Below are 18,558 nucleotides of genomic sequence, written 5' to 3' on the forward strand. Positions count from 1 at the left end.
ACGTAATTATTTTTTTAACTATTTAAAATGCTCTATTTCCTCCTTACACTTTGAAATACAATATTTCTCTTTATGCGTATACGACTTTTAATTAAAAAGTGAAAAGGTTAAATTGTAGATATAGACTAAGACAAATAATGATTGTAATGCATAAACAAATCATTTCAAATATCCGACTATCGAAATTCTGATATGACTCGTTTCTTTCGCTTTTAAAGCCATGTTCTAATTTCGATCAAATAGGGGGTGGAATTGCTTGAGATCACAATCTAATTTTCTACTTTATTTCTTCTAAGGACAGCCTCCATAGATTGAGAAAAAGGCAATATATGTGTATTGTTGAAGAATACCAATATTAAACAGTTGAATATTATATTTCATACCTAAACGAATCTAATGATTGTAATATCCCTATTGGAATGAGACGTGGCTGCGTATGTATACATTCTGCACATGTAGCCAACTTGACAGACATATGTTGCATTGCATGTTTTGATAGTCGGATAGAAGAATCTCGGGTGACTTTTTTTTTCGTAGACCCCAGTTCACCCTTGGACGGGTTTTAGACGAAAACGAATCTCAGAATATGAGAAATATACGTCAAACAGTCATCTTGATACGATTGAAAAAATTAGAAATAAGTACTACGAACACATACAAATATATGAGAATCCTGTTTACGGTTAAAACAATTCAACACTTCACGTTTTATTTAAAAGGTGCATGTGTAGAGCATTCAGATATATTTGGTACATGTATATTCTTAATGTTCTTTTCAATAAGAGCAGAATTACATAACAAAGAAACGACTCGGTACAAATAACTCTACATTTTCCATGGCTATGCATATTCTACTTTTGGCAAAACATATCAAAATCTGCTAATAATATTATATCAAAATTCAATATAGTATGAAATTCAAAACAGGGTAGCTGTGGCCATTGATTGACCCATCAAAATCATCCATTGACTGGGACAATTTACGTGAACGTTTGTCTGTAACAACCACTGTTCATGACGTACCTACGATAGACATTTAAACTGTGGGGTCAACAAAGGTTTCTTAACGCCTTTAATTATAAAATAATTCGAAAAATTAATCAGGAATAACCTTTGTGTTTTGATTTATATAATTGATATAAATCAAAATATCGTGTTATTTCTGATTAATTTTTCGAATTACTTTATTTAGGTGTTGAGAACCTTTGGTGACCCCATAGTTTAAGTGTCTTTAAAAAGTACATAGTTACATACAAACGTTCACTTAAATTGTCCCAGTCAATGAATGATTTTAATGTGTCAATCAATGGCCACAGCTACACTGTTTTGAATTTCATACTATACAGTCATGTACTTAGTGGAAATTGGGAAGACCAATCTTATCGAATCTGTCGTAATGATGACTGTTAATAGAGTGTGAATAATCTTTGATCGTGTAATTCTGTTATGAAATATATAAGACATATTCAGTGTTAACCCTGCCAAAATTTAAGTGATATTTCAAATAAGACTAGTATACTAAAACCGAAGTGTTTTTGTTACTCTAATACCTTTTATTGTCTGTAATCCTCTTATATTACATTTCTTAAAATCTTTGAATATATCTTGACTTTTAAACTTTCGAATGAATAAGTCGAATGCTTAATCTTTAAGCGCTAGCATTGTAGGTATTTAGGGTTTATTTGTACATGTATTATGTACATGTATACATCATGTATGAATCTTCAGATGATTTGAGCCATGTGTTTTCGTCTTAACTTTTGAACCTTCGGACAAATTGAATACTAAAACGAGAAGAACTAGCATTGTTGGTAATTACAACTGTATCTACATGTATCAATATAAAAAAGAAGATTTTGTATGATTGCCAACTAGACAACGTGTATACATTTATTATGAATTGAGACCATGTGGTCGCTTCGAGTTTGTGATTACATTGGTTGCATTCCTGGGCTGGTCTAACCTAATAGATTGATACAAGTATGCATTGCTCCTTTATGAACGTAGAGTAAGCGTAAATAATAATCGAATTGCAGCAAGAATAGTGTATGTAACATACCATCATTGTATATCTTTAGACTGATATCGTATGAGCGGGATAATTTAAAATAATATTTAGCGTGCCCCTCTTGCATAAATCAGGGAAATTGACTTTTATTGTAGAAAACGATTGCAATATTTGCCACTGAGAATGTTAATCATCCATTCATTCATATCTCAGCATTGTGTCATTAGACTCGTTACATATCAAAGCTTTATTATATTGTAATGATTTGACCCAGATCTCAAGAGAATTTATTTTTACAATTAGTTTCATTCGAGATTTAAATAAATTTTAAAGTTCGAACACGTTATCGTATGTATGTGAAAAAAAAAACCACAATGGTTTTTCCTGTTAACTTATTGCCTCATAAAGCTTTCTTGTTGACGTGATCAACATGTTGTTTTGTTTGTTTTTCGCGTTCTTGAGTTGCATAATTGATGGGTGTATATCCCATATATCTTTTTATTTACAACATGTAAATGGTCAATAATTATATGCATCGATTTGACATATTTGTTTGATTTTATAGTGATTAAGATTATAACACAATTTTAAATTCTGTACCCCTATTTTAGACATTTTTCACCTATTATGTCTGGGTTTTTTTTTTCATGCATCGTTGTCAATATAATGAAATTTGATGTGACTGTCATACAATTGAGAGGTTTAGCTAGCTATAAAACCAGGTTCTATCCACCATTTTTCTGCATAAGAAAATACATGTACAAAGTCAGAAATGTGACAGCTGTTATCAATTCGTTTGGGATGCTTGAACTTTTGATTTTGCAATTTGATAAGGGACTTTCCGTTTTGAACTTTTTAAATTTTACATTACTTTTTAAACATTACAATTGAAATGTCAAAGATTATAGGTTGTAGAAACTTCTGCATAATCGTGTCAGTTAAATAATTTTTAACCTGTCGATAGTATCAGTACTAAGAGGCCACCTCATGTCAACTAAGTGTATACATTTGTTATAAAGAAACTGACAATTGTTACCCGCCGTCAATTTTGTAAACATTTTGTATGTAATTTGTTTAATTAAGCGTCAAACTGGTTCAGTGAATAGCACACATAGCATGACATACATGTACGTCACATATGTATGCCCATATATCATTGTTAACTCTGATGACAATATAGAAAATTATATAGCTACATGAACATGTACTACGACATTCATTAAAGGTGTTTTTGAAGTCAGGTACTTCCAAGATGACCATTATGAAAAAAACCAAGGGAGCTACCATTTGATTTTTAGGGGGGGGGGAGGGGGGCTAGGATGAAATTTGAAAAAATAGGCAGGACAGAGTTTTGAGTAAAAAAAAAGGCAGGATGAGACACTTGCAAAAAAAAAAGTCAGGACAACAATTTAGGTAAAAAAAAGTCAGGATAAACTTAAAAAAAGGCAGGACAGAGATTACAGCTAAAAAAAAGACAGGACAAAATTTTTCATCCTAGCCCATCCCCACAACAACAACAGTACAGATCAGAGTACTCGCAGTTACTTACTGCTAGTTCAAAGTCAAAAACAACTACTTAATCATGCATCTAAGACTAAAAATCAGTTGAAAAAAGCTTAATTCATCAGATGGATACAAATAAAAATACTACACAGAGTGGATGTGGCCGGGTACTTGTACATCCCCACAACAACAACAGTACAGATCAGAGTACTCGCAGTTACTGACTGCTAGTTCAAAGACAATAACACTAAAATACTTAATCATGCATCTAAGACTAAATGTTAAATGGTGTACTGGTACCGATATTAATATTATGTAAGTCATATATCTGCATTGACACTCACAATATGCTAGTTTATAGGGATATTCATGTATGTAATGCAATATATGCGGTGTGTATAACACTGAACTAGTTATAAGTTATATGAGTACTAAACAATGATGAATACAACCACTTAAAATGATGTATCAAATGAGGATTAATTCGGTGCACACCCATTCAAATTGCACTAACTCTATTTAAAATATGACAGGCTTGTCAAGTGCTTGCTATTGTTTATATCGTATTGACTTACATATATTACTAACTTAAAATAAGATAGATGGAAAAGACGCCGTGATTTCAGCTAAATGTATCTTCCGTTTACCTTTGTTATTTTTATGATAACATCTCAAATGTATAGCAGGGGCTGTGATTGATTTGCATCTCTAGTAAGATACAGGTGTGAATGGCTGTTAGTTTTCGGACTCTTCTAATTTTAGATATATTATGTTTATCTCATTACACGTTACTATATTTAAATGTTTTAATTTCTAGATAGATACATGTATATCATGTTATGCGTATCGGATAACAGACGTGACAGACTAAGAGGCAATGAGCTAAACAAGGTAACAACAATATCCTTTATTAGAAAAAAAATTAAAAGGTCCTTCCGTATGGTCTTTTTTTTACAATCATAGATGTTCAAATGGTCCGCAAACTATCAAATATAACAAGGACCTACTATCTACGGTTCCACAGCTACACAATGTTTGTATGTCCATATTCAGAATCTTCATATAGATTGTCTTATGTTATGTCTTTAATATTTAGAAGAAAAAAAAGGTGTAAAAGAGCGATTTTGATAGGATTTTGATATTAGTAATGCGACTTTTTTTTATTAATGTATATCCATCAACTCCTCAAATTTACTTAAATCTGGTTAAATATTTATGTATGTTGTTAATTTATGTCGTTTGGTTTTGTCACAAAACATATTTATCTACTTCCCCAATTCGTGCATAATGCTTTAAACAATTTTTTTTCTGTTTTATGACAAAACTCAAAGTTGATTGTATTCAATGTACACCTCTCGTTATTCATATCTTGAAAAGAAAAATATTTTAGCTTTGAAACTAGAGCGTAATGATATAAGAAAATAATTTGAAAATTATAAAAAGGTTTAAGATTTGTCAAGAAGTATTTTTCAGATTCTTTCAATTGATCAATCTAAAAGGCAATATCAATTGAAAACCAAACGAATTATTGAAATATTGAATATTAAATACTTTACAGTTAAATAAATAGGCCATTAAACAGGTCATTTATTGAGATAATGATAAGTATCATTATAAATGTCATTTAATATCAGCATTATGGAATCTATATATAATATCTATTTGGAGACGTCTAATGTCAACAATTGTAGATGATATCACTGAACTCTTTCATTAAATCACATTGGTCCAGCAATTTGAATGGGTGTCCTTCAATAGTCAAGTATCCGATTAACAATTTAGATTTTTTTTAAACTCTAACTAGAGGCTCTCAAGGGACTGTGTCCCCCTCACCTTGGTCTATGTGCATATTAAACAAAGGAAACAGATGGATTCATGACAAAATTGTGTTTTGGTGATGCTGATGTGTTTGTAGATCATACTTTACTGATCATTCTTGCTACTTACAATTTTCTCTATCTGTAATAAACTTGGCCCTTTAGTTACAAAGGAAAACCTTTTGTAAAAACTTACCAAAATTTACCAAATTAATAAAAATTGACTATAAAGGGCAATAACTCCTTAAGGGGCCAACTAAACATTTTGGTCATGTGGACTTATTTGTAGATCTTAAATTGCTGAACATTATTGCTGTTTACAGTTTATCTCTATCTATAATAGTATTCAAGATAATAACCAAAAACGGCAAAATTTCCTTAAAAATTACCATTTAGGGGGTAGCAACCCAACAACCAGTTGTCCAATTCATCTGAAAATGTCACGGCAGATAGATATTTACTAGATAAACAAGTTAACCCCATGTAAGATTTGCTTTAAATGCTTTGGTTTCAGAGTTATAAGCCAAAATCTACATTTTACCCATATGTTCTATTTTTAGCCATGTTGGTCATCTTGGTTGGTTTGGCGGGTCACCGGACACAATTTTTAAACTAGATACCCCAATGATGATTGTGGCCAAGTTTGGTTAGATTTGGCCCAGTAGTTTCAGAGGAGAAGATTTTTGTAAAAGTTACATGTAACGACGACGGACGACGACGGACAACGGACGCCAAGTGATGAGAAAGGGCCAGGTGAACTAAAAATAGAAAATAAATACAGAGTGTATTTAGTCACAATTTTATTCAGTGTACTTCAAATAGATTTTTACAGTGTCTGCGTCGAAGGACGCGTCTATCGTGTTCGTCCCAAAGACATGCGATATTGTTTAAATCATAAGGCTTTGAGGACCATAGACATACACCAAAGACGTTTCCAATGAATGAATCATTGGCTACTCTTAATGTGGGGATATGCATTTCCTGCTGAAACACTTCCATCTTTCAATCAATACTATTGTACATGTGTGACTGCAAAATATTGTATCATTAACGTTGAGCCATCATGAAGCAGCCACTGCCAACCATATCATTTTCTTGTTCTCAGACAGCGAAATGCTTATTTAGACGCCTAAAGCTTTCGACAGATTTGTCCTACCCAGCTTTGGAGAATAAAAACAAGAGTCGTCGCTCTACGAAATAGTTGAATTTTTCAGAGCTTCAATGAATAAATAATCCAAGGTATATATGCCCATCTGTGTACCTGTGTCAAAATATGTCCACCATAAGATCATTTATGCAGCAATGCATTGATTAATTGAGCCTTGAATTAATTCCTTGATCAGTTTTCGTTGCGTTTAAAATCAGTATCAATTGATACTAGCAACTTAATCAACACTGTTCTGTGTCTCATAGGCAGGACAGCGGTATACTAATGTTGCTTCTATTTGATCTTATTAAGCACGAGCGAAGCCTGTTGTCCATTATCGTGACTGAAAGTCTTTATAAATCCTGTATACTATTAGCTGTACTCGTTCTTGAGAGAATTGACAATTTAAACTTTAAATGTGTGTGATTTATAAAAAAGCATTAGGCCCGATACAAGTTCCTACGTTAAATACTATGTGTAATGCATCGTTTAATACTGGTGGTATGTTCGTTATTAAATACAACAATAAGCAAACATATTGTATGAGAGGGGACCGTTCAGGGCCATTGAACCAGCTAATGCAAGTTTCGGTGTGTTACTGCAAACTATCGATTCGTTATCATTCAGCCAGCATGATGCTTTCACTGCAAAAAAAGTATTTTTCTTGTTCTCATATAGGGTTGCGCTTTTTTTTCACACTTGAAAACAACAATTCGTCCAACACATTTCTGGAGAAGAAAACTACTTATCGCATAATCAAGTCCGTTACAGTTCCTTAAAGTCCATAACTTCAATGAATAAATGAACCAAGGAACATGTGCCCATCCGTGTACCTAGGTAAAAGTTATGTTCATCATAAGATCTTTTCTACAATTATGCGTTTCTAGATTGATCTTTAATTTAATTCATATTCGACTATCTTACAATACACTAAAATAAATTATGACTGACTACTAAGTATTTACCCATTTCTTGTTAATAATCTTACGTATTAATGTGTTGCACACATAGCCGGTCTACAATAAGGTTGAGTGTGAGTTTTTGTTATCTTTTTCAATGGTTGCTTTTATTACTTGCCATCACTATACCATGCTCGATTGTGTCGGTCTAATAACGGTAATTAAGGATAGGGTTTGCGTTTAAGAACGCGTCTATCATGTTCGTCCAAAAGATATTCAGTGATGTTTAAATCCGGAGACTTTGAGGGCCATGGACATACACCAGGGGCGTTTCGAATGAGTGAAACATTGGTTACTCTTAATATGGGGATGGGCATTGATCGCTGAAAAACTACCTTTTTAGTCAATAATAATGAACATGCGTGTTTGCAAAATGTCGTCTCTATAACGTTGAGCCATCATGATGCTTTCACTGGCAACTAAATATGTGTTTGTCCACAGACATGGAAACGCTCATTTTGACACATGCATACACCGTTTTGTCTAATACGTCGTTGAAGAAGAAAATATGACTCATCGATTAGCGAAGCCCATAAATTTTAAGAATAAAGAACCAAGGCATATGTGCACATCTGTGTTCCTCAGTCAAAATATGTTTTTGACCGCATTATGATAAGAGCGTCACTGATGAGTCTTGTGTAGACGAAACGCGCGTCTGGCGTACTAAATTATAATCCTGGTACCTTTGATAAATATTTACACCACTGGGTCGATGCCACTGCTGGTGGACGTTTCGTCCCCGAGGGTATCACCAGCCCAGTAGTCAACACTTCGGTGTTGACATGAATATCAATAATGTGGTCATTTTTATAAATTTCCTGTTTACAAAACTTTGAATTTTCGAAAAACTAAGGATTTTCTTATCCCAGGCATAGATTACCTTAGCCGGATTTGGCACAATTTTTTGGAATTTTTGATCCTCAATGCTCTTCAACATTTTACTTGTTTGGCTTTATAAATATTTTGATAAGAGCGTCACTGATGAGTCTTGTGTAGACGAAACGCGCGTCTGGCGTACTAAATTATAATCCTGGTACCTTTGATAACTATTAAACGTGAGCGGAGCCTGTTGTGCATTATCTGGGTGGAAGTCTTTGTCAAACAAGTGTACATGTAGCAATGTTTGTTCTTTAATAATTATAGCTTTCATTTTATTTTGATGTATAAATACTGTGGATTTATCATTTTTGTCGGATACGGATTTTCGTGGAATACGTCCTTACAGAGAAACTATGAATTTACATGTTTGAATATTTACATATTATGGTAAAGAAAAATATCTACGAAATGCACCTATATCCTCCATACACTAAAATTGATAACCACGAAAATAAGTGAATCCATAGTTCGCCGCGCATTAAGTCCTACTTAATTAATATGTGCAATGTATCGTTTAATACTATATGGTCTCTCAATACTTTAAGCAAATCTTTGAGGGTCAATTATTCAGCCAAACTTCTGCTTCCTTCCATTAAACTCAAATTGAGCAAGTCCAAATTTGGTTCCTTAATCCTGGTCGTTACACTTTACAGAGTCTACCTACACGTATGTGATATCTAGCTTAGTTATATGAATTTTGGAGAGAAAAAAAAACATTCAATTACAGTTGATATACAAGACAGCAAAGCAAGCAATATAAAACAATAACCGATTTCCTTCGTTACAAACTGACGTTATCCTTACAAGTTTACTATTATTTAAGGTAACAGTAGTTTTCCGGTGTTCCAATCTTGAAAATTGATTAAGAAAAGACGAATCAAAGTCATACACAAACACGGATGCTTCAGAAAGGTAAGTAATCTGCTTTCACTTACATAACCTGCAATGCAAATCCATCAAAAACGTAAATAGGTATTAGGACACATTTGGTACAATTACAATTTAGACTGGTTATACTGGTATCTAAAGATATAAAACCTCGAAAACTTGTCGTTACCTGAAGTGCGTTGAAACTCATACACATCAATTTATTAAGTAGTTTTCAGCATAGCTCAATATTTCTCTAAGGAGAACATCCCTTTAATAACGATGTCAGCAAATCGAAACATTCAAGAGACTGAATCTGAGCTATATTTAAATGTCATACAACAGAGCCGATGGTGTGTTATTCGAAAAATTTTCACGTTCATCATAGGTTTCATTATAAAGTCTTCCATCTGTGCCAATATCGAGTAAAAGTTCAAAATATGAAGTAGAACTTCTTCTTTTGGTGGTAACATTAGCTCAAAGGTCACTGGTATATATGAGATGAACGCATTCGTTGAAATGTGAATAATTGAGTTGCAGAAAATCATCAAATTATCTGCTGAAACTTTCAAAGTTGTTTACTCTTAGGGAGCTACCATTTTATTTTTATGGGGGGCTAGGATGAAAAATTTTGTCCTGCATTTTATTTAGCTGTAATCTCTGTCCTGCCTTTTTATTTTTCACTCTGTTCGGTCCTGCCTTTTTTTTTTAGTTTATCCTGACTTTTTTTCATAAATTGTCATCCTGCCTTTTTTTTTTGGCAAAGTGTCTCATCCTGCCTTTTTTTTTTTACTCAGAACTCCTGTCCTGCCTATTTTTTTCAAATTTCATCCTAGCCCCCAGCCCCCACCCCCCCATTAAAAATCAAATGGTAGCTCCCTTAGTTTTTGGGAAGGTTCTGTGTGAATTCGGCTTCGTATTAGTACAAATAAAATCAGACAGCAGTTGTTCATGATAAGTTCCAATTGGAATTACAACTGTCTTCTGAAATATTAACCTGTAAATTGCAATCGGAACAAACATGTTATCGGTAAAAAGAAATCCAGCATTGTAATATGTTATTGTCGGAATCCGTGTGGTTCTTCACAAATCAAGATGGGTCACGACCCCAAAAACAATTGAGTTTTTATCCAAGTTTTCATTTTTTTTTTCGAAAACATCTCTTTTAAATGACACGATTTGGTCCACATTTTAATTGATCATTAGTGATAGGAGTGTAACGTGTAGAAAAATCAACGGTTTTAATAATATTACCAAAAGGTTAAGGTTTTTGAGTGTCTGTATTAAAAAAACAAACCCACATATGATTGACACCGTCTGATGCTTGTTAAATATACATCATCATGATCATATAGAATTGAGAATTAAAACAGGGAGTATGTAAAAGAGACAACAACCCGACCAAAAATTTTTTATGAAGGTCATCTATTATTGTGGATTTAATTACGGTAAGAAAACACATGAAACACATTGAATAATGATTTGTTTTATTATAGTATACATAAATATATGTAACAGATTTATTTAATGTAAATGATTGCATACATAATACAAATTCGAATCAACTGTAATTATATTACTTAAAAAAAATATAGATTCCACAACAGCAACAAGTGTATTACGATATATTTCTACACTCGAGACAGTTAGATTTTAATATTTAAAGCGTGAGGCTTGCCGAGCTTTTTAAATTATTAAAATTTAACTGTTGAGAGTGGAGAAATATCGTAATACACTAGTTACAGTGGTGGAATCTGTTTCTCTTATGATTTTTATCCTTCCTTTTCAAAGATTTGAGGAAAGTTGTGTACTTTTGATGTGACGTCTTTTTTCTATGACCTCACAATAAGAAAATTCAGAAGAAAACAAGAAAATTCAACTTCACAATTAAATTTCAACCAATCATTTGCCGAGAACAGATTTTTTACTAGTGAGAATAAATATTTTTCTCACACCGATCAAGAAATGTGAAAATAGCACAAAAATTAGAGAAATATGTATATAAAAAAATCATGGGGATATACATCAAGAAGACATTAACCCAACAATACAAATAAAATACAAACAAACCCCCAACTCCGAAACTGGTAACGTCTTCCATGCTACGCTACGGTGATAGTTAAGCGAAGCAACGTCACCAATGTTTTAGAGTTTGTAAAAAGACCTTACATACGTACAATGTATAAAAAAGTGTAAATAAATCTCAAAAACAATCTCAGAATAGATATCGAATGATGCCGATACATGTTAAGAAGTATGTTAAAGCTGCTTACATCTATGTAGTCACTATGTTATATGTGTTCTACCACTACACGAATAACTGGGGAAAATATGAGCATTTGATATGTTTAAATTTAAACAATAATACATTTCGTTGCTTTATGCGATTATTGATAACAGTTAAAGCTTGGTCGTTGTTAATATGAAAAGAAGCATCGCATATATTTTAGAAGTTCCATGTTGAACAGATCAGGAAAAAAACATTCCATGGAAAATTATTCTTCAATAAATGAAATACAAATGTATACACTGTAAGACAATATAATTACATTAGATGTATGTTTCATTATAAAACGTTATTCTGATTGGCTAACTGCACATCACGTGTTATTCCTTAAGCAATTTCATTTCACTATAAAACTTATCATTCATGATAACACGAGGACCGTCAATAAAGTGCACAGGTGAATTAAATAATAAAAAATTGATAAAATTCGTATTTTTATTATCCTAGCTAAAAAAATGTAATTATAAGTATTGAATGCTTCTTTTTGTAACTTCATATGGTTGTAAAAGCGTTGACCGTGCGCACTTTTTTATCCTTCGGTCAACGCTTTTACACCCCAATGAAGTTACAAAAAGAAGCATTTAATTCTTAAATAAAGTAAAGCACGTTTTGGAATCAACAATATTAATACAACTTCTGACATTCACACATATGTTCGCGCTGTTTTATTTTTATTTTATTCAAATGCCTCGGCACAGAAGGACATGCAAGTCCGTATAAGGATGATGAACAACTTCCACACGTGTAAGACATTCTAAGTCTCTATTGCGTTTATAAACGTTGTATTTGGGAAGTATACTTTTACAGTTTCGTACAGTACAACGTGAAATCAAGCTGAACTTTATTCCTTTAATCATGCCTCTTTCCATTTTTGTTAAATTTTCGATGCACATTTAGAAGTTATCACAGTTTTTCCAATTCAAAATAGAATATAGACTAGGAAGACAGACATTGGATAGGCACACCTATATTTTTGTTCTTCCTCAAAAGTTCAAGGAGGTTTAAATTTATACAGCGGAAACGATTTTTTACAGTGGTGACATAATTGAACTTAGATCTTGACTACGATTTCCTTCCTAGTATATGACACAACATTTATCTGTGCTGAATAATCACGTCAAGCCTTATTACCTAACTTCAATGGATTTAGAAGTAAACAAAAATGAAACATTTTGTGGCTGAAGGACGGACATACGGAAATACATTCTGCAAATTGATGCGTGGTACTTTAATCATTCTATATAAATTTATTATATGATATGTTACTTTTAGCTTTTGCACTTTAACACTAATCACTTAATTCTCAATATTTGCACTCACTGGAAATGAAACATTGCGTATTTGTTTTTCATTTAATAAAAATAATTGGATATTTTTGCCATTATATAAAATTATTCGATAATTATTTCATTGAATTATAAAGAAACAGACATTGCGTTCTCAAATTATAAAGAAAGATTGCATGTTTTCAATTGATACAATAATGTATATATTTGTATGATTCCGTAACATTTATAGTAATTAGTATTTATAAAAAAAAACTATTGTTTAATCTTCTAAACGTTTTTTCGAAGTATAAAAATATACCTTTTTCTACATTGTATTTTAGGAATCAGAATGCACAATGTCACTTTTGATGCGTTCTAAAATAAGGATACACAATGAAAACTGCATGTTTTCATTTCTGTTATTCTAACTGTGCATTTTTCTTTCTTTCATACAATAAATAATAGTTAAGGTTCATATTTCCAGTACGACCAGAAAAAGTACAGAAATGTTCCAATTGCAAGAATTACAACCATTCCAAATCGTAGTCCAATCTTTGTAACAGAACCTTGTTGTAGAGATTGAACCTTTTTCACATGCGCCTCTAATGCTTTCGCTTGCTCTTCGTCTTGTTTTCCCTTCCCAAATCCACAGAGTAAATTAACAGCCTTCTCTCCACACGAGATGTCATCTGCAAGACAGTTATATCAATATAGTTAACGGTATTTATGTTTTAGTTAATGAATTTCTATATATCACTTAAGGGGGCTCGCGGGTCTAAATCATTTTTTTTTTAATAATATGGGATTTCGCCGTCTTTTCCTATGAATGAACTTTATCTTATACTTGATTGAAAAATAAAATAAAAAAATGAGGTCACCGTCCATTTACGCTCACAATCTGCCTTCGAAAGAAGCATAATTATTTGAAAAAAGTACTTATTTTCTGTTGAACTGATATAAGAAAAAGAGGTAATATCGAAATAAAAAAAGAACCTGTTGGTGACCCTCTGCTGTTGTTTTTTATTTGGTCGGGTTGTTGTCTCTTTGACACATTCCCCATTTCCATTCTCAATTTCATAATTTACAGAAATCCCTAAAATTTTACAATAGTTTAGTTTAAGTACAGATTATTTGAAAATAATGATAAAAAATATAGGTCACCGATGATTTAAAAAAGATATTTCAAATTTAATTCCAAAAAATGGCAATTTTGCACCAAAGGGAGATAATTTGGAGCTTTTTCAATGATAAATACATTTTAAAAGTCATTTGGGGCCAAAACGAATTAATTTATTTGAAGGATTTTTTTACTTCATGATAAAGTAACAACTAATAAAGTAATAAATAAAATTTGTAATGAAAAAAAACAAAATTTTTCTCGATCCTCACACACTAAACGTACTTCAACTTCATGAACACTCTACGATTGTCACCATCTTTCATTAATTTCATGGTTTCTCTTTAATTGTTTTGAGAGTCTTTTAATCTTTATTAATGGTTTTGTTTTTTTGTCTATCTATGGTGTTAATTGTTCTGCTATTCATGACTTCTTTGCATTACTATTTTGTTTATCTTGCAAACAACTTTATCAAACATTTGTGAGTTTCTACAAACTGAGATTTTTAACAAAACTATGGCCTTTGAAAGTTGCATTTTTCTTTCGTTTTCTTATTTTTAAGGTATGCGAGTGTTTCTGTAAAAATCGTTACCAGATATGTTGACACATTTCTAAATGTGTTGCTGTTATTTTTTTTATATATAGTAAGGTGAATGGATGATAATTTCTGAAACTTTCGTTTCACATGTTATAGATCTTTCTTTTTATATTTGCTTTATGTTAATCAGATGCGATATTGCTTTGTAACTAGCGATTCACTAGCTATTTGTGTTGTCCTTTCGTTTGATGTGTTTGAGCTTTTGAATTTGCCCTTTGATTAGGGACTTTCCGTTTTGAATTTTTCCCCGGAATTCAGTTTTTTGTTATTTTACTTTTTATATACCTGATGCGCTTTCTGGTTTATCGAGGTCAGGATCCCTAAACACCTGTCTCTGTTCACCAGGATGTACAGTAAAGACTTGAGGATCTTTGTCCCCGTTCACACGCAGATGAATGTCATTTTCACTGGCTGTATATGCGATATTGATTTGTGAATGTTTAGCCCCAAGTGTGTCTTCTAGGTCTGGTGGAGGATCATTTCTGTGTCTTGTCCAAAACGTTGTTCTGTACAACTGTAATGAGAGTACATGATATGATATACAAAGTTCAATTCAATATGTTATCGATGGCTCATCACTCAATCAAATACGACATAGCAATAAGTTTACGATAAACGGTTCTTAACTCCAAGAAGTCCACTGGACTGTTCTAAGGGAAACTGTCAGAATCGATTCTAGGGTGAAACTGTTGCATCAGTCTCAAATGTTGTGGAAAAACATGTTAATCATTAAAATAGCAGTGTTCCACTTCAGCAGATTATAAACCCCAAAATTAAGTCCCAACTATTTACGGCTGAGAAGGACATTTGTATTGGTTAATGCAGCTATATTTTGTTTATGATACCAACTAAAAGTTAATATGCACTATGAGGTTAATGACTTTCTCTCGAGTAATGATAACGATAAAGTTTATCACGTTTAACTCTGAAAACGATATATGACTTTTTACTTGTCGGTATATATATTCATTGCATATGCTGTATTACATTTGTGGATACCCCGTCCACAAGTGCTCCCGTTTTAAAGGGGTAGTTTCTAAATAAATAAATATATATATATATATATCATTCTCATCTAAAAATAGTTTTGATATATTTATATATTTATCCAAAATGTATTTCAGTAAATAAAAATTAAATTAACAAAAAACATACATATTTATCTGCTGGTGGTTCTGTAAATAAACTGATGATGATGGCCAAAGCACCTGTCATGAGTGTAATGAACAGTGAAAAATACATATAATGAAAGTTCTTTAATATATCTGGTCTGTTGTCTGGTTTGTCACAACCACCTGAATCATGGTACACAAAAACTAAGATCATTCGAATTATTCCTGTCAGCAATGCTATCATCAATGACCAAAACGCTCCCTGAAATGAAATAAAAGTGAATGATGCTGAACGAACGGCAGGTATCAACTAGGTTTGTAAGCTGCAATGATGCACATGAACTCCTTTGTAACAAAACGAACTTTGTTTTCGTATCATCATTGTTTTTTTAGGTTGGCTTGCCACCTTGTTGTCCCGATTTACACATGTGCCTAGTGAAACTTGTTACACACAAGGAGATATATTGGTGTTTTGAAAATTTATATATAAATACCAGTGGCGTAGCTAGGTCATTTTTACGTGTACGCCCGAACTTCGGCGAGGAGTCTAAGGACCTGCCGGTAGTCGGTCCAAGTGAGGGGACAAAGCCCACGAAAGCAATATTGTATCGATAATGATATACCATTCCTGTCACTAAATAATCATCAATATTATTATACTGTGCTCAGAATCTAAATGATTTTTTTTACGTATAATCTATTCATCGTGTTAATTTAGAATCTAACGGTCATTGGTTTTAGAGAAATCGTCCAAACCAATTACTTTCAAATATGAGTAAAAGGAGCTGTTGAGCCAAGCATTCTATCAACAACCAAAAAATCGTTAATGAACTTGAAATAATTAATTTTCAGAAATTTTCTGGTGCAATATGAACTATGATTCGCATTCTAAGAGTTCTGTAGAACCCTGGTTCTCGCCTGGGATTTCTTGCAGCAAAAAGTGAATCCATTTATAGGTCCTTTACAGCAGTTAAAAAGATCGATCATTATTTAAGATATTTTTTCTTAATCTGGAATATTGACCTCTGTACAGGTGTCATTACTATCTATGCAGGTTTCAAAGTTAAGGAAGCTACCATTTAAATTATAGACAGGACAGGGGTTTTGAGTAAACAAAAAGGTAGGATGATCAACTAGGAAAAAATAGAAAAAAAGAAAACAGCATGTCAATTTATGTAAAATAAAAATTAAAAAAACCGGTATACTTATAAAAAAGGCAGGACCGAAAAAAAGTGAAAAATACAAAGACAGGACAGAGATTACGACTAAAAAAATACAGGACAACATTTTTCATCCTAGCACCCTTTCCCCTAAAAATCAACTGTAGCTCCCTTAACAAAATCTGAGACGTTTGTTAATTGCGTAAAGATAAGTCTGTCAGTTTGGTACTGAAAAATGTACGATTATTTTTCAAAATTTTGGCTTTAAATATTAATCATTATAAAGCTTCTTCCAAAGTTGACGCAGTAATTGATGTATAATAAACATTAACCCCAAAATGTAACTACTTTTTACCTGCAAAAAAAATCTTTTCTCAATAAAATACGGGAAAATTAAACATTAATTCTATTATTAAGCTCTGGATAATCTTTTGATCATAAACAGTTTCTGTGCAACTTCCGTAAAGTTTCACAAATATTTTACAAAGTTATTTATATTTAAAAAAAACTTTAACCACATACTGAAACTAAACTGACGCCGCCGACGAAAATTTAGGGTCGCCAATTTCCCTTTTCGTGACATAAATCAAAGGCTGGACACAAGTTCAAATCACATAAATTATCGAATCTCATCGGGGTTGCGTTCAATTTTGTAGCAGTAACATATTAGGGCTACATACATTTTTGACTACTGAACGTGTAGCTAACCTTAAGCTTGCTGCTGTCAAGATTTAAAAATCCACGTAGCCCTATGCAGATTTATGTAGCTGCTACGATATTGAACGCAACCCATATAATGCATTTCTTTGAACAAAAGAAAAGTACTCCGAACTCACAGTATTTCATACTTTTAGTATTACAGAATTTGAACAAATATATATATGATACGATATCATTTGGATAAAAAATGTATATTTCGTCCCTTTTATTCGCATACAGTATTACAAGCCTTTGAAGAAAGAAGTGCACGCGCGTGGCTGATGTGCATTTAACAAGTTCTTTTGATTTTATTCAGATTTGTTTTTTTTTTAATCAAAATTCAAGTGTACGCCCGGGCGTTTTGACGTAAATGTAGCTACGCGCCTGAATACTACAAAACCTTAAAAAGGAAGAGCAATCAAACAATTATAGAATTAATATTAGATGAAATCCTTGTAAAGCGAAATGCAAGTTTTCGTTAGGACTGGAAAAGTTTGGTTATAGCCCTATTTTGTAAACAAGCAATACAGTAACTATTAATTGCAGATTGCTATAAAGAAAATATCATTTGTAATCAATACCTTTTCATTCACTCTTGGAACAAGCACAGCTAACAGAAAAACAGCAGCAAAAGGAGGTGCGAGATAGTCTGTTATTTCTTGTATATAGATGAAAATCTGACCACCTTGGATTTCTTTGATCACTGGGATCCATGCAATTGACACACCAATCATAACTAAGATAAATATTCTAAAATAAGATATATAACATATTTAAAGAAACCAACTGCTTTTGTTTAGGTGGTTAAAGGAGGAGCGAAAGATACCAGAGGAACAGTCAACCTCATAAATCGAAAATCGAAAATAACCTGACAACACCATGGCTAAAAAAGAAAAAGACAAACAGACAAATAAATATACACAAAAAAACAACATAGAAAACTAAAGACTGAGCAACACGAACCCCACCAAAAACTGGGGGCGATCTCAGGTGTTCCGGAAAGGGAAAGCAGATCCTGCTCCACATGTGGCACCCGTTGTGTTGAACTACGCGTGTTGTCTTGTAGATCCTAAGTAATTGATTGTCACACTCGAATCTTATTACAGTGCTATCAATAATTTAAAGTTGTGTCTGTGT

General features: G+C 32.6%; 1 protein-coding gene across 3 annotated transcripts in view; it reads right to left on the minus strand.

The window, feature by feature from the left end:
• Nucleotides 1-13,169: 13,169 nt before the first annotated feature.
• LOC143057733 (sodium/myo-inositol cotransporter-like) overlaps nt 13,170-18,558 on the minus strand; it is a 40,551-nt gene continuing 35,162 nt past the window's right edge. For all 3 annotated transcript variants that reach the window (XM_076231107.1, XM_076231106.1, XM_076231108.1), the window contains 4 exons: nt 18,003-18,171; nt 15,606-15,824; nt 14,736-14,964; nt 13,170-13,424 (listed from right to left, as the gene is read on the minus strand). In XM_076231107.1, coding sequence (XP_076087222.1) covers nt 13,201-13,424; nt 14,736-14,964; nt 15,606-15,824; nt 18,003-18,171 — 841 coding nt within the window. In that variant the 3' untranslated portion in view covers nt 13,170-13,200. The remainder of the gene's footprint in view (nt 13,425-14,735; nt 14,965-15,605; nt 15,825-18,002; nt 18,172-18,558) is intronic.

The sequence above is a fragment of the Mytilus galloprovincialis genome, chromosome 13, assembly GCF_965363235.1.
Source record: "Mytilus galloprovincialis chromosome 13, xbMytGall1.hap1.1, whole genome shotgun sequence".
Taxonomy (NCBI): domain Eukaryota; kingdom Metazoa; phylum Mollusca; class Bivalvia; order Mytilida; family Mytilidae; genus Mytilus; species Mytilus galloprovincialis.